The sequence below is a fragment of the Ruditapes philippinarum genome, unplaced genomic scaffold (genome assembly GCF_026571515.1).
Source record: "Ruditapes philippinarum isolate M1 unplaced genomic scaffold, ASM2657151v2 ctg178_1_1_1_1, whole genome shotgun sequence".
NCBI lineage: Eukaryota > Metazoa > Mollusca > Bivalvia > Venerida > Veneridae > Ruditapes > Ruditapes philippinarum.
Genome location: NW_026857426.1, coordinates 161,030 through 185,254, shown reverse-complemented (window position 1 = coordinate 185,254; position 24,225 = coordinate 161,030). Strand labels below are relative to the sequence as shown.

General features: G+C 31.0%; 1 protein-coding gene across 1 annotated transcript in view; it reads right to left on the bottom strand.

The window, feature by feature from the left end:
- LOC132749695 (atrial natriuretic peptide receptor 1-like) overlaps positions 1-23,911 on the bottom strand; it is a 33,598-nt gene extending 9,687 nt beyond the window's left edge. The window contains exons 1-11 of the mRNA XM_060739552.1: positions 23,286-23,911; positions 15,532-15,641; positions 12,675-12,809; positions 6,656-6,868; positions 6,028-6,134; positions 5,613-5,720; positions 4,466-4,576; positions 3,025-3,163; positions 2,439-2,581; positions 1,606-1,723; positions 1,077-1,161 (exon numbers count right to left, since the gene is read on the bottom strand). Coding sequence (XP_060595535.1) covers positions 1,077-1,161; positions 1,606-1,723; positions 2,439-2,581; positions 3,025-3,163; positions 4,466-4,576; positions 5,613-5,720; positions 6,028-6,134; positions 6,656-6,868; positions 12,675-12,809; positions 15,532-15,641; positions 23,286-23,581 — 1,565 coding nt within the window. The 5' untranslated portion in view covers positions 23,582-23,911. The remainder of the gene's footprint in view (positions 1-1,076; positions 1,162-1,605; positions 1,724-2,438; positions 2,582-3,024; positions 3,164-4,465; positions 4,577-5,612; positions 5,721-6,027; positions 6,135-6,655; positions 6,869-12,674; positions 12,810-15,531; positions 15,642-23,285) is intronic.
- Between the last annotated feature and the right edge of the window lie 314 nt (positions 23,912-24,225).

Genomic DNA, 24,225 nt, shown 5'->3' with positions numbered 1-24,225 from the left:
GTTGTAACTTTCCCAGGTTATTCCCCATACATTTAACTTGAAATAATTAAATAAATAAAGATAGCGGTCAAGGTTGTTAATGAGAATGTAAATTGTTTTGTATATACTTTAAAGGGATATTCAGGCAAAATAATGACAAAATTATTAAAATGATCTTATGTACTCAAATCATGCTAAAATGACTTTTCTTGAAGTTTCAGCATGCATTTCTGTTTAAATTCTATATATTTTGGGTTTGAAGCGTAAATATATCAATATATGTTGAACAAAATGTGGACGCAAATAGAATCACCAAATAGTTTTAATACAAGTCAGGTGACTTGAACAAACCCTTGAAATTACAATAACAGATATTGTGGATATTGTATGATTGAAGCAAGCCTAAGTCATTCATTTGACATGTTCTTTAACGTTTCCAGAGTTCTCTTTGACCACTATTGTGAAATGTAAGCGCTCTAACCTGACCCACGCGGGTCATGTTAGGAAAACCATCATTTTATTCTTTATATGGAGAAAAGTTTTGTTCCTTTGACTGTCTAATATATTTATTTTGATGGCATTTACAGAATATTGAATGAAACATTCAAAACTAAGAAATGAAAATTTTGCCTGTATCTCCCTTTAAATGCGATCACTTTTTTCAAAATAAAATTTTAAAACTTTTGTCTAATTTCTTGCTTTAATGAATTTCCGTGACCTGTTTCTTTCAGCCGTTAAATTTATTTTACGCACATAAGTTATTCGTGATTGGCAAAGTGTCAGGTATGTTGTTTTATATCTAAAACACATTTACAGTCTCTTCAAAAACCGTTTGTGAACATTTAAAGAAAGAGGTTGAATAAGATTCAACGGCTTTTAAAATACTCTCTTCACTTTTGATGTATGACGTTTTAATTCTGTTTTAGTTTTATAATAAGGTTATGTGAGTTGTAGCCGGGATATTTCGTTACGGCTGTGTCAGTAACTACAGGCAGCAGGAAACGGGGGTGGGGGAAGCAGGAGGGATATGGTGGAGGTGGGTTCTGCTCAAAACTAATATTTGTTGTAAATAAGATAAGAAAAATGTTGTACAGTACCTTAGCATCATGTGAACAACAATAGCTAAAACCAAAACGACCGAGGCGGACACTGAGGCACCAATAATTGTACTGTTGTAACTGTCTGGAAAAACAACAAACAATGTCATGTTAATTTATTATAAGAGGAGATACAGTGTACTCGTAAAACGTTACACTCGTTCAAGTTCCTAAAACTATTTAAGCATTGTTGCAAACGATATCATATTGTGTACAAACAATATGTTCTTAAATGTACGTAAATGTACATAAATTGGAAACAGAAACATGTGGATTGCCGTGACTAAAATAATGTATCTATCTTTTCTTCTTTATATTTGTAAATAAAATGGGTTGGGTCTAAATATTTCCCTTCAAAACTACATGAACGTGATATCTGTTAGTTTCTGCAAATAGTTAATCTCAATAACACCTCCCTCCCGTTCAACACATGTAAATAACAACAATATACACTTCGCTGCCGTATTATGGTATGGTAATGTAAGATCTTTATTATATTTACATTAATAATAGAACTGATTATACATACTGTTATAGACTTTTTCCTCGCACTTTTCACCATCGAAGCCACAGACTGGTATATCAGGCGGGGGTGCACCGGTCAGTGAAAGCCAGCGTCCACGCTTCTCAAAGATCTCACGGTCATCCTATAAATGTAAAATATCACAGCTATTCAAAACAGAAGGATAAGTTCTGAAAGGGGAGGTCTTTTTGGTCTTTTGAAAACTATAAAACTCGTAAAGAATATTGGGTGGTGCACCAATTCTCATGCTTATTAAAATGCTCCATTTTTTTTGCATTTCATTTATATCTGATAAAATGTGGACTTTTAGAATAAAAATATTAAAGATGTCCAGTCTTACTTCAAATCATCTTGATGTGAATTATGTATTTAGGAAATGACAGATGATTTCTCAATCTATATTCACTAAAAAAACATTCATTAACACTTGCTAGCGGCATCTCTTCTTTTTACCATCTAGCTTGCCATCATGAGCTGAAACGCAGACACTCTTTTCGCGGATTTGGTCGGCTATGAATTGTGAACAACCCCATTCAAAATTTAAAGGATTTCAAAATCAATATACAAAAATAGGCTACCAATGGTATAGAGCCTGATCAAGGATTTGCAAACTATTACTGGTGACAAATATTTTGTCACTTTTTGTTTAAGTTTTTAACACTGCAAACCAATGTTTTATTCTGAAATCCTTAAATGATATTGCTACGATTACAGATGGAGAAGTCCGCTTCAACAATTTATCAAGGATAGATTTAACAGCCTCAGGTGATTCATTCATGAACATTATCGTAAATTATATGTTAATAAATCCTACACTACAGTAAAAGGTTTGTACGCACATGATCAAACTTCATCTCTCTGCCCGGCTTGTAAATAAAATCGAAAAGTCTGTAGAATGTTCCATTCTCATTCATATCCAGTACTCGATAGTTCATCATACGTTCCATCTCGGGCAGGTTAAAAACTATGTCTCCAGTAACACCTGAAAAAGAAGAGTTTTGATATGAACTCCTATCGGTTTGAATCCTAATTATTCTGACTAATGGTTGGCATTTGCTTTAATCGAATATTGAATAGATCATGTAATGGCTTTTTAATACATGTTGTTATATTTCTATACATGTTGTAATATTTCTGTCAATATGATATTGGTGAAGCAATAATTCATCAATTCAAATTTCAAGCGTTAATTTTAACCAAAACAAATTTAGTCCGTATTCCCAAAATGTAAGTAACATAATATTATTTGAACAAATTCTAGGTACAGCTGAAACAAATGATAAAAATTTGAAAAAAAAATACATTCATGCGCTTTTTCAAGAAAAAAAGTATTAAGTTGGCTACATTTTTAATATTTTTTGACATTAGTGACTTACATCAATAAGGTTTATACTTTATTTGAGTTACTATTATTATTATACGGACCTTCTATATTTCCGGCCTCCGGAACAATATTATATATATGCGCTCCATCTCTAGGGTTTCCTCCATGTTTCAGCGTATGGTTCACGCTCATAGCCCACGTCAACATTGCGTCATACAAAAAAGGCGAATATGCATCCAGCTGTAATCATGTGAGATACATAATAGATTTATGTGATGTCTATATAAAAGATTATTCTTATGGATTTGAACACAAAGTTTCAATATGGTAAAAACAAATTTTTAAAGAAGACCCAAGTATTCTGTCCCACCTGATATCCAAACCTTACAGTAATTGTTTGCAAACATGTCATTTTAAATAAAATGTCTAATATGAATGATAAAGAGGACCTGGCCATACGGATATATATTCATATCATTGTCATTAATTAACGGCACATGACCTTTACATCAGGTAGTGTTTTGATTAATTGCTCATTTAAAGTTAATATGCACATTTAATTATTATTTGAATAATGTTTTGTATATAAACACTCGCATACTAATCACGATGCATTTGTTCTCGAAGAACTTTCAACATAACAATACAAATGTATTGTTTAAACCCAGATGGCTAGTTAAATTCTTGTACTCTGTAACCTCATAATATTTTCTGTTTTTCAAAATATGTTAATAAATATGTTGAAATTTTAGAGTTACAAAAGCATTTAAAAAAAACTTTGATATTAAATTATTTTCAATATTCTGCACCTCTAATCATATGTAAATATATCTTGACAGTAACAGTGAAACTGAAAGCATTCTATTAACGAATGTTTTGGTTAGTTGTGGTCCTAATTACGTAAAGGTTGCAAATACTCGTACATTATATAAATATGTTGCACACTAATACAGGCGACATAAGTAATATTGAACAATCTCTAAAAGAGCCAGTTTTTTTTAAAATCAAGACAGTGTGAGAGGATAAATAGATGGACGACAGTTATATAAGACTGCTTTGGAATTAAGCCCTTGTTAACAAATCCAGGGGTCACTGGTTCAATGACAAACTCCACTACTTAAGTAATTATAGTCCTTCGAATGAGACCCTAAAAACAGAGATCACAAGTGTCGGTGCTCGACAATGAACATGTCAAAGATCCAGGATTGGATATAGAAATGTCAACGGCTGTTGCCGCGCATTACCTTCCGGAAAGATGACGCATTTTTAGGAAGTGCGGCAGATAAGGACAACCGAAATGCAACAGTAAATACTTAACACACAAAAATGAAAATCGATTTTACCCTGTAGTTGAAAATTATAGTTTACGTTAGTTTATAACGTTCCTGACTGTATGTTAGATAAAGCAGGTTCTAGGCTCTTTATTACATGGATTACATGGATAATCACTTTACGTGAACCTGAACTAGGACAATGTAAAGAAAATCATATTTTAAAGAAATAAGAAGACGATATCAGATTACACTTTAAAGATAATCTTACGTCTGTTCCATTGAAAGGTATTTCCCAATCTGGTAGGTCTACCACGGCGGCACCGGCTGCAAAATTCTTAAAATCTTCATATGTTAGCTTATTTACGGGCTCCATAATTACCTGTGAAAAACAATAGAACTTAGATACTAAGTAACATTACAAGATGATACGCTAAGCAGAAGGACAGGTCAACTCTACGAGAAAGAGCATTATCCGTGGATTCGTGCGATGGACTCATTGGCAAGGCGAATATATAATTTTTAAGACAATTAACTAATGATATTCGTGCTCAATTATGTATTTCAGACATTACATGTTACTTATTATACTTTTTACAAATAAGGGAATCATTTTAAAAAATGATTTCCGTAAAATCTATGAACAATTGTATATTCACTGCACGCCATGATATGGTGACCCGGACACAGTATCACTCAAATAAACAAACCAGCTTCATCATAATTATGTTTTTACTTTTTCAATTTACTGAAAATCACGAACGGTTATTAAAATGTTCATCACTTGAAATATTAAATAACAGTTTAAGGCACGCCTGTTCAAGCAGAAACGCCTTATGCTTAACATATATTTCTTCATTTTTGAATGTAAATAAAGTTTCATAACTAAGTACATGTATATTTCTTTATATAATATGACAAATTTAGATATATACTGTTTCTTGATTTATTTGCGAATCATGCCATTAATTAAATATGAATGATATGTAAATGTAAATATATTTAGATTATTCACCTTTTGTTTGTCTTAAATCATTCGTACAGCTATTTATTTTAAATAAGATTTTTTTATTTTTTTTTAGATTATCCCAGCAAACTTAAACGTTTCAAGCAAATTGGACAATTTCATAAATTTTCTAGTATGTCATCCCTTTTTAGATATTATATCACATTTTACCCGGTTGTTTTTGCACAAGAAGTAACGGTTTCCAATAATACATTGTACTTATATGACAATGCAAATACTTGGATTCATAAACAGGCAGAATGCAACCTTCACAACTCGGCCTCGAGGGCATTCTTTTCAAAAATGCAAATCCAAAATGTAATATTAATTATGCATCTAAATTTAATTATTAACTTCTATAATTATATGAAAGTTGTTTGTCAATTACTAATCAAATTTATTCAAATCTTACGTGAATGACGGATTCAAATATTTCCCGCGCTTTTTCATCATGTTCGTCATTTCGCCTCCATCCCCAATCTGACAATATTTTCTCGTCCAGTACATCCCAGTTGTACAACTGAAACAATGACTTAATAACTTTATCTTCAATATGGAACTATAAGAAACTGTGCTATATTTTTCTGTATATAAGGAACGGAAAGCAAATAAAAACATTTTATTCCGAAATGCATTAAAATCATACATGTATAGCTCAACGCTTGAATTGTAACATTATATAACGACATATTTTACTTTCGTTTATGTTAAGTGGTATGTGGAAAAGAAAAAGACATTAGAAAGTAAAAAAAACAATAACAATACAATGTAAACAAGCAAAACATCTGTCGTATTATGTTTGAAATAAGACTATTGTATCAACTTACATCTCCATGAACGCAGACAAACGCATATTCTCCATTAGCCATACCTAGTTCATGGGCCAGCAATAAGTAACGACGTAATGTATGCCAAGGTACAACAAAAATCATGACTGTAAATATAAATAACATTAGGAAAATTTAGTCTAATTTGCCCAAAGAATATTAATAACATATAAAGGAGAAAGAAGATGCAGTAGCAAGGTCTAAAATAAGGAAAATAGGAAAGCCAGTTCACTAATATCAGCAATGGTATATATATAGGTTGGTGATTAAAGGTAATAAAGTGCGCAAATCCACTTCATTCTAGACTGCCCAAATTTGTGACATTTAGCGCATTGTTAGTCCAAAACCGTAGCAATCTCTATTATGGCAATATAAAACATGTCAAATTAGAATGATAGCATGCTGGAAAATAAAAAGAAAAAACGTTTATTTACATACAAAACTTTACATACAGGATATTTGTAATAGCTTACCATCTATAAGTTTCTTACAGATTGTCTATAAAAAGGAAAATTACTTACTAGTATAACTAGCTTCTAAGTCTGAAATAGCATGTTTTTATATTAATTACAAGCAAGAATTCTGCAAATATAAGGCTAACAAAAGGTTGAAAACGACAAAATGATACCTCTTGCAAACTTTTTAATTTGTTGTAACATTGAAACAATGTACTCATCGGTGGTTTCACCGGAAATATAATGTGTGCTCTTTATGGTATAGGTCTTATCCATGGTTGCTCCCCTCAATGCCACGGCCACAGCTTCGTACGGGGCTTGCTTGTCGTAAATCAGGGCAAAATTCTCCCATTTGAAATACAAACCAATCTGTCGCATTGTTGTTGCTAAAATTAGATTAGCAAGATATACTATTATATTAAGTTAGTACTAAAGCAAAAATCATTAAATGTTTTTTTTTGTAAAACATTTGAACAAAAACAGTTAATGCAAATACATAAATATATTTTACAAAATGAAACGTAAGATTAACTGCATGATTTTTTGATGCAACTCTAGTCATGTAAAATTCCGTATGTATCACACTCAAACTTTTATTGTAAAAAATCTAAACGCAGTCCCTGCATCTCGGTGCCCTGCAAGATGAATTATAGATTATAAAAATAAACTTATACAGGAAATACATGCAGATATACAGTACGATTTAAATCATTAAATGTTTTTTTTTTGTAAAACATTTGAACAAAAACAGTTAATGCAAATACATAAATATATTTTACAAAATGAAACGTAAGATTAACTGCATATCTGAAATGAAAACGAAAATCTTTAATGTGATTCTGACATTCTCTAGTGTTTGCTGACGACTGTTTGGAGGGCCTGTTTATATAGCGTATAAAAATCAAAGAAGTAATGAGTGGCTTTTTATTTTAAAATTTAGGACAATTTAATAAAGTTTAGTTTTACACGCTAACCTCTCCCTAACTTCCCGAGTTCCTTATTAACAATAAATTATGATATATGTATAACTGAAAATGAACAAACAACCGTTAATTTTTTATAATGTTAAAGTATCAACGTCGTGTTTTTCCTACAAAACACAACAATAAAAAATAAACCACAACAAAAAAAAAACAACAAAAAAAAAACCGCTGAATTGTCCACAGTAAAAAGTTCGATATTGAAACAATGCGAAGGCCTTCATCCTAATTACCTTTGTTGTTAATTTTGTCCTAGACTACAAATGTATTATAAGGTAATTATTTTAACATATCGAATTAGAAAATAAATATGTATGCGCTCGTAACGAGAAACATATGGACAGAACATATTAAATAAAATTTGGATTGGGGATCAGAGACTATGAAGCACGACTCGATAAATTTATAACAATTTTTCACACTGGGTTTTTGTACTGATTTCAACACATTTTTGGTTACATCTCGGTGGTCGGTACACTTAACAGGCCATCTCCTGCGTTACCAATTAACTGAAAGTGACTACCTATCCCACGTGATGATTATTTCTTGCACGCAAATAAACATAAAGTTTACCTTGAGGGAAGAAAATAGGACAAAATGACGTGGTTCATATTAGAATGGTCGAATACTTACATAGCAAATCTTCAATCAGAGCAGAAACAAATATATGTGGTTAGTGTATGACAGAATGTCAAAGTCAAAGATGTATCATTTTATATTTATGATCAAATCAATGTTCTTGACACAACAGAAATTAAACTCTTGGCTATGGCTACAGTCATTTGACCAGGAAACGAGATGATGAATGAAAATGATACAATTATACCTTTGTTGAATGAAACTGAAGTCTTAAGAAAGCAAACGACACTTTATAGACAGTTTATATATTGTCAACTTGATATACGTAGTCCTGCATATTTATGAAGCCCTGTATACAATTGTTGTCATGTCTGATATTATGGTCATATGCTTAAAGGATTCCATTTTTTAGTTTATTGAAAAAAAAAACACAACAAAAATCAAAGCATAGAAGGCGATGAATTTGTTTGGGTCTCAGAATGTCAGAAAAGTGAAGGTAGTGAAATTATAAACCAATTTGTTTTTGTATTTTCTGATCGCACATCAGGAAATACAATGTTGACATTCAATCTCTGGGACAAACCTAACAACAAGTAGTTCTCAAAACAGCTTAAAACTAGCGATGTAAAAGAAAGAAATATTTTTATTTTGTTACAAGTATCCAACAAATTACAACACATACAAAGTTTAAAAGTAGCGTTGGCTTATAGAATTGTCAATAAATGCACAATCACAAATTACGCGGATGAATATCATTTTAATCAATGAAAATGCTATTTTTAGCAATGTAGATTACCGAATACTTCAGAACGTATTACACAAATAAATCTGATTGTCGAGTACTTTTTTGTTTATTTAGCCAGTCATAATTGTATTCTTTTATTGTGATATTAGTGATTTTTAACTGTTATTTCTCTGTTTGTTTGTTTGTTATAGCTAGTTGAATATTATATGCCTTGGTTTAATAAAAAACTGAAACGGAATATATACATGTCGGACTGTTTTGGCGAGAAGATTTTTGCTAAAGTATTTACATCAGTGTTAAACAACAGGTTAATTGTGAACAAAATACCTCGAAATTAAAAAGGATTACAAACCCTAAAATAAAAATTCTAAATTTAGAATGATTTGATTTTTTTTCAGACTGTCTTCGTATAACTTCTTCGTGATGCAGTGGTAACGAGCTCGTTTAGGGTGTGATAGGTCTGGGGTCCAAATCGCAGTCGAGGCAACTATTTTTTAAATTGGTTTTCAAGAAAGTAGCCACGATATGCAAGGATAAAGTGTGGCTGTCATAAAAAATGAACATAAATGATTTTTTGATGCAACTCTAGTCATGTAAAATTCCGTATGTATCACACTCAAACTTTTATTGTAAAAAATCTGAACGCAGTCCCTGCATCTAGGCGCCCTGCAAGATGAATTATAGATTATAAAAATAAACTTATACAGGAAATACATGCAGATATACAGTACGATTTAAATTGCAAAGATCAGAAAATACCACAGAGCTTGCAGCCGTTTGATTGTATCGTGCAACTAATGCTGTTTCCAGTGTCCTAACTGTAGTAAATTGGCTATAAGGCTAATTGCAACACTGATATTCAATTCAATGTTTTTTTGGCTTAAACAATTTAAAAAAAAAAGTGAGTTGCCTAATCTGGGATTTGAACAGACCTCTCGCTTCCTAAACGAGCGTGTAACCATTGACCATGGGGGAGTTATAAGATAACAGCCTGAAGAAAACCACAGTATTCTAAATTAAGGTCTGTAACTCTTATTAATTTCGAGATATTTTGTTCACGGTAAACCTGTTGTTTAACACTGATGTAAAAATCATGGAGCTTAATATAAGCATGTATATCTGTAAAGAATTACACATTATTAGAAATCCTCGGCCAATCGGGACCCCGGGAAGGCTTGAAAATTAATGCGCCTGTCATTTGACAATTTTTACGCAGTGATCTCCCCTTAAATTTTCGGCGTTAGTGTACTTATAAAGGGAAGTAACCGCTTCGAGGAGTTCGGACTACTTTCGGTTTTTGCAAATAAGCATATCAGGGTCTGAAATTTCGCTACCATTATTTGTTTGGTCTGACGACCAAAACAAATAAATAACAAAAATGCGCTTAAGAATTATGATAGTTGCAAACATTTTTTGCAGATGACATTCTTATCAAAGATATATGTATATTACATGGCAGTTCCCCGGACATATCAAACCCCTTTCCCTGCGGGCTCGGGCTTTAAATACGCCCTCGTGCTTTTGCAGATGTTTATGCACGAGAAAAGGTACAAACAAATTATTGTTACATCCTCTCGAAAATTGCAAGGAGAATCTAGGCACGTATGCGTAAACTATCGCTGACTCGATGTACATGTCAGGGAAAGGTTTTTGTGACACTTATTTGCTTTAATGATATTAATAATAATATTTACAGCTATAAATATCAGTATTTACAACAACTTGAACACTTTCATACCAGAGATTTTACAAATGATTATTTTATTGTGACATAGACTGCTACAATGTTGGGGATCCCAAAATATAGATGGTTTGCTTCAATGAAAAACAAAACAGTATGAAACTACATAATTTTATTATGTGTTATGAAAGACAGCATTTAAAGTCATTTACAAATATATTTAAACTAAGATCTCTATGTTATGACAAGAAACGCACGGCTTTGTTAGCAGGCCTGTCAGGAAACACCACGTCTATTTTACATAATAAATATCATGTCTATTTATATATTATTAAATATATTCGGTACACATGTTTATATATTATTAAATATATTCGGTACACATGTAACTATAATTGACTACTAAGTTGAGTATTTTCTTACTATGGTGGCTGATTTGTGCCATGTCGTACTTTCGCTCCGCGGGGCGTCAGGCGAAAACACGATTATATGACAAAGTCACCACTGATTTTCGTGTTCTCGCTCCGTGTATGACAAAGTTGTTACCGAGAATATGAAAATACGACATGGCACAAATCGGCCACCATATCTTACAGCAGTTATATTCTTTGAATCGTACACTGTTGTTTTTTTTTTATTTAACTATTGTTGTTTTATGTTATTAAAGTTACGGCTTACTTCAGTGTATTTGTTATAAACAGAGATGCTATAAATAGCATCTATAAAGACATTGTGGATTGTCACTCATCTGTCAATATTAACATAGATCACGATAAAAGAAAAACAATATTCTCGTATGTCATCATATGATCTACTGATTTACAACTAACCCGTCCCCGACGGGCAAAACACAAGAAAATTTGTTCAACACGAACACGTACAATGAAAACGAAAACATTTTTTTTCAAGGAATAACCAAGGCAAATAACCGTGAAAATAGTCAACGAACTTTAAGATGTATGACAAAAAAATGGCAATTCATTACAATACTAAATTTTGTTTTAATGAATTACATAGATCTAAATAAACATCTTAACATCATATGATACGCGTACATTCCTAAAATATAAAAAATGCAGGATAGGTGTGTCACATAAGTTCACTTTAAAAACACTACCTTCCATAACGGGCGGAATCAAACATAGTCTGTACATAACAGTTTTTTTGCCGTTAAGGGCGTTCATTTAGGTTTCCATTTCTAACTATTTGATTTAATCTGTTTGTAAGTAGTTAAAGTAAAAATATCGTCTACGGGATCTACATTTAGATATTACTAACTAATTGAACAAATGCATACATTAATAAACACTCATTTCAAAATAAGTGTAAATTTCATGATGATCTAACTAAATTATTCATATTAATTAAATTTTTCACTTCTACAAATATCTGCTTGCCCCGTTTGTCAGTTATCTAATACAAATGTTTTTTGTCCCGTGTGCAACATGTGTTGCTCAGAATGATTAGGATACTCAATTATCAGAATATGTTTGTAAATTGAAACACCATCCATTTTAATTAACTTGTATCACGTCGCCATGTTGTTGTACATGTGCTATTGGTTAAACAATTGAACTGCATACAATCAATGAAACAATTAAAATTATACTGTATGCGCGATTTTGAATGTTTTGAACAGTCAAATGTGTGTCCTTAAACGGTTACAAAGCCAATTTCAATCCAAAAATCTACATTTTTCCCCATTTAATAATAACAAATATTCATATTATTGTAGTGGCAATGCAGTAAAAATCATCTGCTTTGTACCCAGCAGTTGTGTTTATTGCTAAAAGGTGATGCTCTCCTCTGCAAAGTTTAATTGTACTGGACTGATTTGTTTGGAGAAGAATTTTTACCGTTGTTGTAAAGAACTTATTGCTCTACAGAGGGTCGTTCGGGAGAGGTTGTACTGTACGTACAGGCGGACCTATAGCGTTAGTATAGAGCCCGACCAGCGTGTACATCCATGTAGTCTAACCAGACACTGTACTGCTAGTTACCAAGTTTTAGCTTTCCATACATTAACAATTATAAGCCGTTCGGCTCTAGTGTATTACATGTTTTGAAAGAAAGAAGTTATAATTCATTTCTATTTAAACGCTTAACAAAATTTAAAGCACTTGAATTCACAGTTGTCATACTTTACCACGACAAACGTCTGATTAAGACACGTTTTCATATAGAAGATAATTAGCTTTATTACTTACAAAGAGAGTAAAGAGGACCTGACAATCTTATCAAAGTTGTGTATTTATCCTTCTCTTTAGAGTCTAACAAATCGGACACCCAGCTGAACACCGGTAGATTCCAGATTGAGCCCAACTGTGCAACGCCAAGAAGACCTGAAAATTATCCATTCAACAACATTGAAAATTATCCACTGAACAACATTTAAATAATATAATTGTTTGTATGCACCTAAATATATCATAACAATATTAAGTTTTCTGTACGAAATCTGCTGTGGTCATAGTATTATTTTTACAATAGGTTTATCTCTTAGATTTGGTTTGCTAAATTGCTAATCATGGTCATGCAACTACATAGTTAGGTGAAGAAGCAGGCGCTTGTTTTGGTTGAGTCTATTATGTTTTGTTTAGGGGGTTGAGTTGTCATACACAAATTTACAATTTATATGCATTTATTTTTTTTTCAATGATTGTTATTATCTTAAATGCTTCTGGGATTGTTGTTTTATCAATTCATTGTAAATAAGATTGTTATATGTCTATTAACGGGAATAATTTTAATGAACACGAAATTAGTTCACACCTACATGTGTATTGGTAACGTGATGGTTTAAGCCAATGAAAACACGTCAATATTATTATACTCAGGCAGAGAAAAAGTGTGCAAAGAGTAAATCGATAATCTTTATGTAGCCAGCAAACTTTGAATTGCAAGTATTTTTCATATCTTTTCGGCAGAATAAACTTTTCGAGGATTCGTATCGTAAAATGGCTGCCATTTACAGTATCAAGTGATTATCCCAAGCACCTACGCGACTTAGCGCGGGAATTTCAATTATAGTTAACCTCGGCGCGTATACCTTTTTCATAATTTATTGTAATAAATATTTACAAACTGTGTCTTTCGGTTTTTTTTATCAATATATAACCAATAATGAGGTTAATATGAATAAATAATCATATCTCAAATCTTTGACTATGATTTACAATGAAATTCTACCTTAAGTGTATTGAAAAGGTTTTTAATTTCCTGTAATTTTATTTTGTGATTATGCTTCAAAGCAGTCAATTGACCGTGAATTTTCTTTTCATATTTTGATTTCCTTGAAATCATTTTTCTCATCTGAAGGCATGCAACTTTAATATGGTGATACATTAATAACATTCCATGAAAATGTTTAAAGATATAAAATATCTCATGACATGTTTGTTCATTTTACATTACACCTTTAATTCAGCAAACATAAAGTCTTCACAAAAAGTAGTATGCAATCGTACCTATATTACATACGAATGTATGTAATATTTTTCTTGTTACTCCAGAGTTTAGCTTTTTTCGATGAAAAATACAGATTAGAGTTGCAATAATAAGAAATTTAAATTTTTTATCTTAAGGATGTTGGTTCTCTTATAGTATTATGCAAATTTAATTACGCTCTTTAAACTAATATTTTGGATAAATGTATGCATTTATGCAAGCATATGCAAAAGAAGATACCAAGGGTAATAGAATACTTTAAAGTGTTTTGTCAAGTTTGAATGAACATGTTTCTTATATTTCTAGTTTAACATTAACTGCAAACAGTACTAAGGTTATTGCAATTCACAAAGTGCTAACTTTAGTTTAATGTGGATAAATCATAGGCTTCAATTAAATTACTTGGTTACTTTATTATAGTGATAATTAATTAAATAGTCATTTATGTTGAAACCTTTAACTTAAATATCCCCACTGTTCAGTCTGACCAGGCACTATATGTTTTGGTAGCTCTATTTTTTATATTTTAATTTAAAATGAACTGTTCCACATGACTGAAGACAAGCCAGGCTAATTTGTTACACACATTCAGCAGGATAAAGGTACGTATTGTATCATCTTTTGGTATTTCAATGATCTGTTATGGTAAATTTATTTATCAAATGATGCATAACTATATCATAACATGTATAATATATATTGTAGGAAACAATATTTCTAACATCACAATTTAAGTCTATCAGAATAAATGAACGATAAATTGTTCTGTAGTCACGACGGGAATATCCAACATGGAATGAAAGTCAAATTTTATTTTACGAACTTGTTGTATAATTGGTATATATTAGTATTGAAGATTGAAGACCGCTAACAGCGTAAGGGCTGTTGCAAATAACATCTTATATTATCAGATTTTACTGTTTTTTGTTTTGTTTGTTTGATTGGCTTTTACGTCACACTGCCACAGTATAGGTCATATGGCGACGGTCCAGCTTTACTGATAGATAGAGGAGGACCTCAGATGCCTTCCGTGCATTATTTTAGGCACTAATACTTGAGTAGAACCACCGACGTAATAAAGCTGAGTTTGTAATTGTCAACTTGTTTTCTTTGGTCTCGAGTGATTTCCATTTTTTTAAAAGATTTTTAAAGGCATATTCATTGTGTTTTTTATCTAAATATTTAATATTTGGTATAGCTTAAAATATCAAGGCAATGTTCATTTATGCTTTAGATGGCAATACAGATAGTGTCATTTTTTCCATTTTGATAATTTGTAGAAATTATGATAAGCAAATATTTTAATTAGGTAATTAATTGGAATTGAAATATTTTTTTCTCAGGATATGGAGTAAATCTTAAGTTTCTCGAAAATGATTATTTGATTGAAAATGAAATTGCAATATTTGGCAACATATCATTATGCATGTATAATTCTAATGTTATCAAACGATACATTGTAGAAATGAACAAATGTTGTTAGGTAATACAAAGACTTGTTTATTCCTTGACAATGAAATTATATCGTTGAAAACGTCAACAAATGAAACTAAATGGATATCAAACATAGTTTTCCGAAAAATATTAAATACAATGACGTTATGATGACGTCATTACCTGTTGAACACGGAGGTCCCATGATAACATCCGGGTCATATGTTTCAACAGCTTCCACGAAAGCTGCCAAGGCGTGTTTAGAGTCGCATTTAGAGTCGTACCATTTTGCCCTGAAAAGATAAATGATAACAAAATCAATAACCATTTTTGGTAAATAAACAATTTCAAGAAAATAGTTTTTTTTTCATTAGATATATACAGTATGTTTGGTGTATACAAATCAATTATAATTTGCTATAAGTCGCAATTACGAAATAGCCACTTCCCGTTCAATAAAATAAAAAGAATGAACAATAAAATGTGCATTACAATGTAATTCTATGCGTTTAACTTGTGATGGAAATATTATCAAGAACGAATAAAAAAACAAGCACGTGTTTAAAGCGCCATATGGATTATCTTTATAGGAATTTATTTTGTACATGCAGAGGAATATACTGTGAGCACTCGATCGCCAGACTTTGTCCTCGTTAGAACGAATATTGAACCTACACGTTGTTCACATTTATATAGCAATATATAATAATAACTCATATAAATACATTACATGAATGATAAAGAATGAAATAACTAAATCATTGTTGATTTAAATAAACAACGGACATAAAAAGATCGATCGATGTTTGTGTAATCACTGTAATGCTTATAAATGAGCCGCGCCATGACAAAACCAACATAATCGGTTTGCGACCAGCATCCGCGCAGTCTGATCAGGATCCATGCTGTTCGCTATCAGTTTCTCTACTTGTTATAGGGTTTGTAAGCGAACAGCATGGATCCTGATCAGACTTCGCGGATGCGCAGGCTGGTCTGGATACATGCTGGTCGCAAACGCACTATGTTGGTTTTGTCGTGACGCGGCTCATATTGTGAAATACACAAACAGGTTTAATGAACAATAGGAGATTCTTTGTCCATTGATAAATAAAATTTCTTGCCATTGTGAAATATGTATCATTTCTTGTGATATTTTTCTTGGTGATTCTCCATTCACTTATTTGTTTATTTTTTTTTACAAAATATATATAGCATAACGTAAGTGATGCCATTCTTTTTCACAAACAAATATAGACTTTATTCTGGGAATATGATATAACACATTCCGTAAATGATTGTTAATTTAATTGCACTTTATACTTTTTCTATATTATATATAAGTATATACAACGTAGAGCTTGATAACATAATTGTTTTATGCACGCAAAGTGTCCTTTTTGAGGTCAAGAACTAAGTCTTGACCAGTTGGTATGAACTTTTTATATACTGACCCACAAGGCAATGACCAGCTAAAATACAAACCATCAAGTCTGGCGAAAGTTTTCATGTATGTACAAAAAAGAGAATAGCATGTAGAGGAAAAGACTACATAAAAAGTGTTAATTTCTTTTTATTACAACAAAGCATTTGTGTTCAAAAGATCTACATTGTCCATTTAAGAATACAAGCTTTAACTTATTGTTAGATAACTGTATCTAAATGTGTGTGTTTCTTTCTAATTATAACTAAGCAAAATTAGGTTATATACTAATTTTAACTTAAAATAAAACAAAACAAAAAAATCGCATATTTCTGTCACATTATATTATCCGCTAAAGTTGTCACTTTTATTACTTTTATACATAACAATTACTTTAGAAGGTCACTACAATCCGATAATGATGTCAAAATAAAGATATGTCTGGCATTAAATGTCAAAATGTCAAATCTAGTCAAGTTTTGAGCGTATATCCTGTTTAAAAGCGTATTAAACTTTCTCCTGTTTTATTTTTTTAATTATAATTTACAAACAATCATATCATAATGAATCAATACTTAAATTCAAGAATATTTAAATCAATCATGAATACATTATTTTTATCTTAAGATCTTCTAAAAAACTTTTTGAAAGAAGAAAAGAGGATTTTAAAAACGTGTAAAAGATAATATGATAGAAAAAAGAAAAGAATTATGACAAAAGAGGAAAGGTAAAGATAAATGAAGGGTATGTGTCTACTAAAATATTGTGAAAAACTATTAATTTTATGATAATATACAAGGAGAGAGTTTCACTCATTTGATCATGATTACATTTTGTATATGTATGTTTGATGGAAATAAATATTGCTTAAACTAATATACATGTTTGCATGATTTTCACACAGAATTACATGCGATAAACTGCGTTTCAAACGTTAACATACATGTTACTTAGTTCTTTATCTCTAAAAGAACGACCTTAGTCAAAACCGAATGCCTTTATGAAGCAAGTGGCCTTCATGAAGCGTGTGTGCACAAACAAAACAATTTTTATGTACAGGTATGCAGTGTGTCGCCGCTTCTAAAATTCACATGTGTAAGTATTTTAACGCATTTCTCCCTATTCAATTAAAAGCTGTAGTAGCAAAAACATTTTGTTTCGTTTAAAAGCAAAACAATATCTTTAAGTGCCCTAACACATACGGACTTAATGAGTTTATATAATTATGATTTATGATAATTTTGTAGTATTAGTGATACAGTCATTATATTCATATCATCTCATTACATATGAAGTGGGATATGACCGTACACATCACACTGTCTTTGTATGCAGGTGTGTCATATTTATTAATTTCTTTTGTGTTGACAAATTCGTTCCCTGCGTTAGACGTACGTTTGTATATTATTTAAACGAAATAAAAACATAAAATTTTAAGTTAACGTCTGCACTGAATTTACCTCTAGAATTAAAGAAACAATAGAGAGTGTACATTAAGAGTATATCATTGAAAAAAAAAGAAGACAAAAAGTAGTTAAGACGAAATTGTTAGTAAATTGAGGTAACACTTTGACGGCTTAATACTTAAAGCTCGTGATGTTTAAAGGCATTTCTAAAGCTGAAATAGCAATTTTATTGATTATTCATTGTTTTATTTACAAAATGAAAAAAATGAACATTAAAAGTTAATGTGATACATGCTTCGATATAATCTAATGAATTAGTATTTTGTATGGAAGTTAAATTACTACTTTGTTGACATTTTGCTACCTTTACGACACATTACTGCATGTTTACCGCTACTTCTGCAGTTGTTAAATATCTAAAAATCTTTAATTTATCATCAAAATATTATAAAGCACATGTTTGGCATTTCTAAAATAAGGATTTGTGAGGCATAAAGTGCCTCTTAAAATGATAAGTCAGTTAATTTGATACTGCACGTTAAGGAATAACAACATTATTAAGGTATAAGTAAATATGCTGTTCCCGCTGATTTTCGAGCATATTTAATGATTCACGTGTTCAAAATTATGAACCGCTATTAACTAGTGTTGTTACAGGGCGTTAACACAATGTATACCATGTCTATATACATGTATATACAATAATTTCTGCACTGTCTTGACAAGTTTTATGCTTGTGTTGTCGTTCATATATTGTTGTTGGTGTTGTTGTTGTTGTCGTTGTCAATTGTCTCTACACACCGCTTGACACTATTTAATATTTACAAAAGGTAATACTGGGTGAAGATTGAGACTAGAGATGAATTTTAAAAAAAGTATCCTAGCAGATCTGATATATTATATCGATGTAAAATAAGATGACAAAATTGTGCTGTGAACAATTGTTTTCTTATGTAGATTTGACTAGAAGACGTAGATACTTAAAAAAATCATCACGAGTATCGTCATTATTATCAGGCTAAGTTACCAGATCTGGTTTAAATCGTCGTATATCTGCTTAACTTTTCTTTAAAAACGTTTTTTTTTTTTTTTAAATTATAATTGTATTAAATTTTTGGGGTAAAATTTCCAATAACATTTTGTTTCAAATTAAATGAATAAGGAAAAATTTCCTACCTTTTTTGTTGGAGGAATGTAAGTCAAATTTAAATGTTTATAAATTTTATTATAATATTTTGTGTTATGCTTCCTGGCGATCCAGGATGGTGTTTGTTCCACACAGACTGCATTATATATTTCATCAAAACATTATCTACTAAATGGATTTTAGAGTTGCGGAATCAGGGTGAATACAAATGTTTGACTATTGCTAGTGCTGAGTGCAGACAGCTGGGAATTTTTGTTACATAACGTAAGACCTTCATGAAAAAGATTACGTTGTCATGATGTTCATTTCTTAGAAAACATGCTATAAAGAAGGACATTGTCGACTCAGACACTTAGCCTCGATTTATCTTGTTGTTTTTGTTACTGTCAAAAACAAGCAAGAGTAATAGATAGAGTAAAACATAAGGTCCAAAAAATATCACCTTGTGGTTATTTTACGAAACAGGGCTTTTTCTTGTAGTCATTTCGGCAAAAGTGAAGTCATACGCTGCTGTAATGAAAGACGTTTTCTGTGTGTGATATATTAACATGCCAGAATAAGTGCATAATTAAATGCATGATATAACCCCTGGAGGCTTGCAACTGTAAACATGAGAAGATGAATACGCATTTGTTTTGCATTTCTTGCAACAAGTTGTAATTATCTCATTTATATTACTTCTCAAAAATGATATACCGGAATTGGATGATTTATCCATTTTATCAAAACTTAAAAAATCTTGAAAGGACAACATCCTCTAGAGCAGTGGAAACAAGGAGCAAGATTATGACTTGTTTTTATTGAGTACGTTAATGACAGATAATGAAAAGTGTAACATTTCTCACCGACTATCATCTAGCACCTAATGTATAATCATTAGTATACTAAACAATTCAAATCAATGATATAAACCTTCGTCGATTTTACTCAGGATTATTTCTTATAGCTGGAAAAAAGCTTTTACTTGAATTGTACCTTAATATATCTAAAATGTGCAAAAAGAAAAAAAAACTTCTACTTGAGTGCTGCATTGATAATAACGTGTAACGTGTACGTGTTGTTAATAATCAAACCAAATGAATTAAAATACATCACAAATAGTCCTGTTCACGTAAACCAGTAACATCCAGTTTTGCCTTGTTATGTATTCAACATGTCTGATATAAACAAACATATAAAGTAACCGTTGACATAAAACATATGTTTTAATCTGAAATGAATTATCAATGATCTAACCCGAAATGAAAGACAAATAAGTTATAGAAATTATAAACAAGACTTAAAATGAATTATAATGCTACTACATGATTAATGGAGAATGATTGAACCTAAAACCGCTTCAAAATAACACCAAGACTGGAGAGTAAATTGGAATTTATAAGTTATTCTACTTTTCTTGATGAAATTGTTTTAACATTCGTGTAATGACATTGTCCTGATTTGACATCAGAATTTTAACTAGGTATCCGAACCAAATACATAATCTGGTTTGACCTATCTGCTTGCATTATAAGAGTTTAATATGCTATATTATATATATTAAACTAAGAGACTTAAACTTGTAAACACATATAAGTGTTGATTATATTTCTAAAAGCACCACGTGACAAAATAAAACTTAACGTAAAAATAGAATTAGTTTTTAAAGAATGCCAAACTTTCTAAGTTCCATAAAACGGTTTGAGTTGGGCCGTCTACTTTAATTGTATAATGCATTTTGATAGAAATGTAACGTCTAACTTTAAATAAATATTCAACCCAAAAGTTGACGTTAATGTTCACCACAGTAATAAAGTATATATACAGACTTTAAAATGATAACAAACTGCATTTAAATAAGCCTTAATTTATGTATCATTCGTTCGTTTGTTAAGTGTGTATATATATTTATAGTTTAGACTTCACTGTCGTAAAAACGATGACTTTGAATATGCGTACGGTCATAATGTACTGAAAATTTTGACTTCGACATGACAGAAATAAAAAGTTGGCGTAATTTAATATGTCTGTAAACTGTTTTTTCCCTTTTTGACATAGCGGACCATGACGAATCCTACATCGACTTCTGTCGGATAATATCAAAATAAACTTATGTTAGTACCGTGAGAGGGCGCTGCGACGTTATTATTTTAGAAAATATCAATATGGCGGCTTGCATAATGATCATTAGAGTGCGTTATTCTTGATTTTAATTTGCATATCATTACAATAAAGGTATTATTTGCTATATCATCACGCTATGTCATGTAAACTACATTTAAGAATACATGTATTTTGCCGTGTTTATAATTTAATTTTATATTAATCTGGTTTCCTATGATTCATTTGGGCATTTCTTCATGTATTTCCAATTCAACGTCATTGATACCCAATTCCCGTATATAATTGTTTATAATTAGAAAAATAGTTATTAATGTTTCCAAAATCGATTCGCTTCTGTTATACACATTTCTCGGTTTATGTATCCTAACTAAAGATCCTCGGGCAATTAAAAGGTCACGAATGAACAAAAGCATGTCAAAAATTGAGGACAGCATGATTTTCATTGATTTACAACCCACGTTATGTCCTAACGTGAATAATTTGACAGCCAAGGCGTGTTGACTATTTTATTCTACCTATTGTTTAAATAACATTATATTCGAGCAGTTTACACACGTCACAGAAAAGATATATTTTAATTCACACCATAATTACTGTATAGACATTGATTTTTCCCAGAAACTTTATTATTAATAAGCAAAACCTTTAGGACTTTTTACACCTTTCTACATCTTACATTTCAACCAAAGTTTCAGTATTGTGAAGTTACATGTGTTTATTTCTGCTTAAATCTTTATTCATGGCGATCTCTATTTAAGACTTGGTAAACAAATAAAAATGGTTGAAGGAACATTTGTTGTCTTAACAACACATTGAAGTCTAATGCATGACATGAGTGTTGTACAAAGCCACTCCCAAACATGAAAAACGATTGACTACAGGTTACCAATTTGAGCAATTTAAACATTGAAATTCATTGCATAGATCTTATTTTATTTCTTACATTTTGCAGGGTGAAAGTTAAGTTTACGTCTAGAAATGATTAACAATGCCTATTTATGGTTTTACTTTCATGTACATATATGTTTAGCTACATGTATAAACAAATGTATGACTAAACATTGTTTATGGGTAAACTTGACATGAGTTGAGTGTTATCGTTCTATGGTGATATAGCAATAAATCATATTAATTTTATTTTCAGTAAAATGGCGGAAAATGCGTTTAAAGCATTTGGTATTTACAGAACGTTTTAAATACTTAATATCTTTACAATGTTTTAGATATTTTTGTACATGTATGTTGATTGATCATGATACGTTCTTCTTTCTTTTTTATTTTATTTCCGTGTATGTGATCATGATATTTTAAGGTGCATTGAATAGAAAATGTCTGACAAGAAGTGTATTACCTACGCACGTGCAAAGAACATAAAGCAAATAACGTGTCTATGTGTTACTCTTCTAGAAGTGTATGTCAAAAGAACGCAACGTATCGGTGTACATTTAATACATTCCGATTCATTTGAATATAAACAGAGTATTTTGAAATAAGTAAATCAAGAAAAATGCACCAATTTAAATAATTTCTGGACAACTTGTTATTTTAAAATAACGCATTTTACCAGCGTTTGAATGAACTACATTTTTACAAACGGAAGACATATTTTGAATATGCATTACCTAAATAAATTTAAAACTCATTTTTTTACTAATACTTTTAACATAATTCTTTAAAAGTTTACTGCATTCAATGAAATTGCACGTCGATTTAAGCTTGGTATTATAGCAAATGGAGAAAGGAGTTGCATTGTAAAAGGACAAGGCTAGGTCGTTTGGGGCGGTGGTCTTTTACGAAATCTCTAAGTTTCTTTTTCCCCCAATAAAATAAGAAGAGTATAACAAGTATTAAAAGTACATACTTTAGTCTATATCCTTTCAATAATTCGTTTTGTCTAATATATACAAGGGCGAGTTTTACGGCCCCGGCACTTGTTGCAGCACTCAAATTGTGGAATTCTTGTTCCGGTGCGAGCCAAGCTATACGGAATTCTTTGTCATCCGGGTGTTTCTCATTTCGTCTGCAGCCTTGACTTTTCGTCTGCTGCACTGGTGTCGGCTGCTCAATTACAGTAACAATGGCGTTGGGTTCAACAGAATCGATCCTTTTAGTACATACGTATAAAATATATACTTTTAACAAATATTTAATCCACATTATTTATGCAATTGTATAAATTCACTAATTAAAATAAAATTTTGAATCAACTTGTTTCACACTATCACACATATTTCTTACTAATTACCATTTTTGTAATTTTCTTACTTTTCTTCTTTTTTATACAATATATTTGACTATAGAATGTTCACCATTAATCATAATTCCGATCTCACGAATTCACTTTTATAACATTTCATTTATTTCAAATTATGTAACCGAATAAATATTTCTGTTTGTTTTCGCTCAATATGGTGTGTAGTTATTATGTGGTTATTGTACTACAAATTAGGCGGCCATATTTGTGAGATGTGTGTTCTTTTGTTTTAATACATCTTTGTTGTGACGTACAACGTAATAACCAATGAAAATGACGTGTTGCAAATTAACGAAGACACTTGTTACAGACGGATCATCAATTACAAGACAAGCGGAGCGCAAAGTTGTATGATGATATTATTGTTCACGTGCTCGACCGTTACAGTTTCTTTTTAGGATAAATATTTCAAGTTGAAGTTTTTTCCCGTAACTCAAGCAAATTTGTAAAGTTTTCCTTTAATGCAATACTAATATGAAATGTGGCAAAGCCTATGAACTGGAAGTCGGTTAAAATAATCGTTCATATTTTACATTTTACGTTTTAA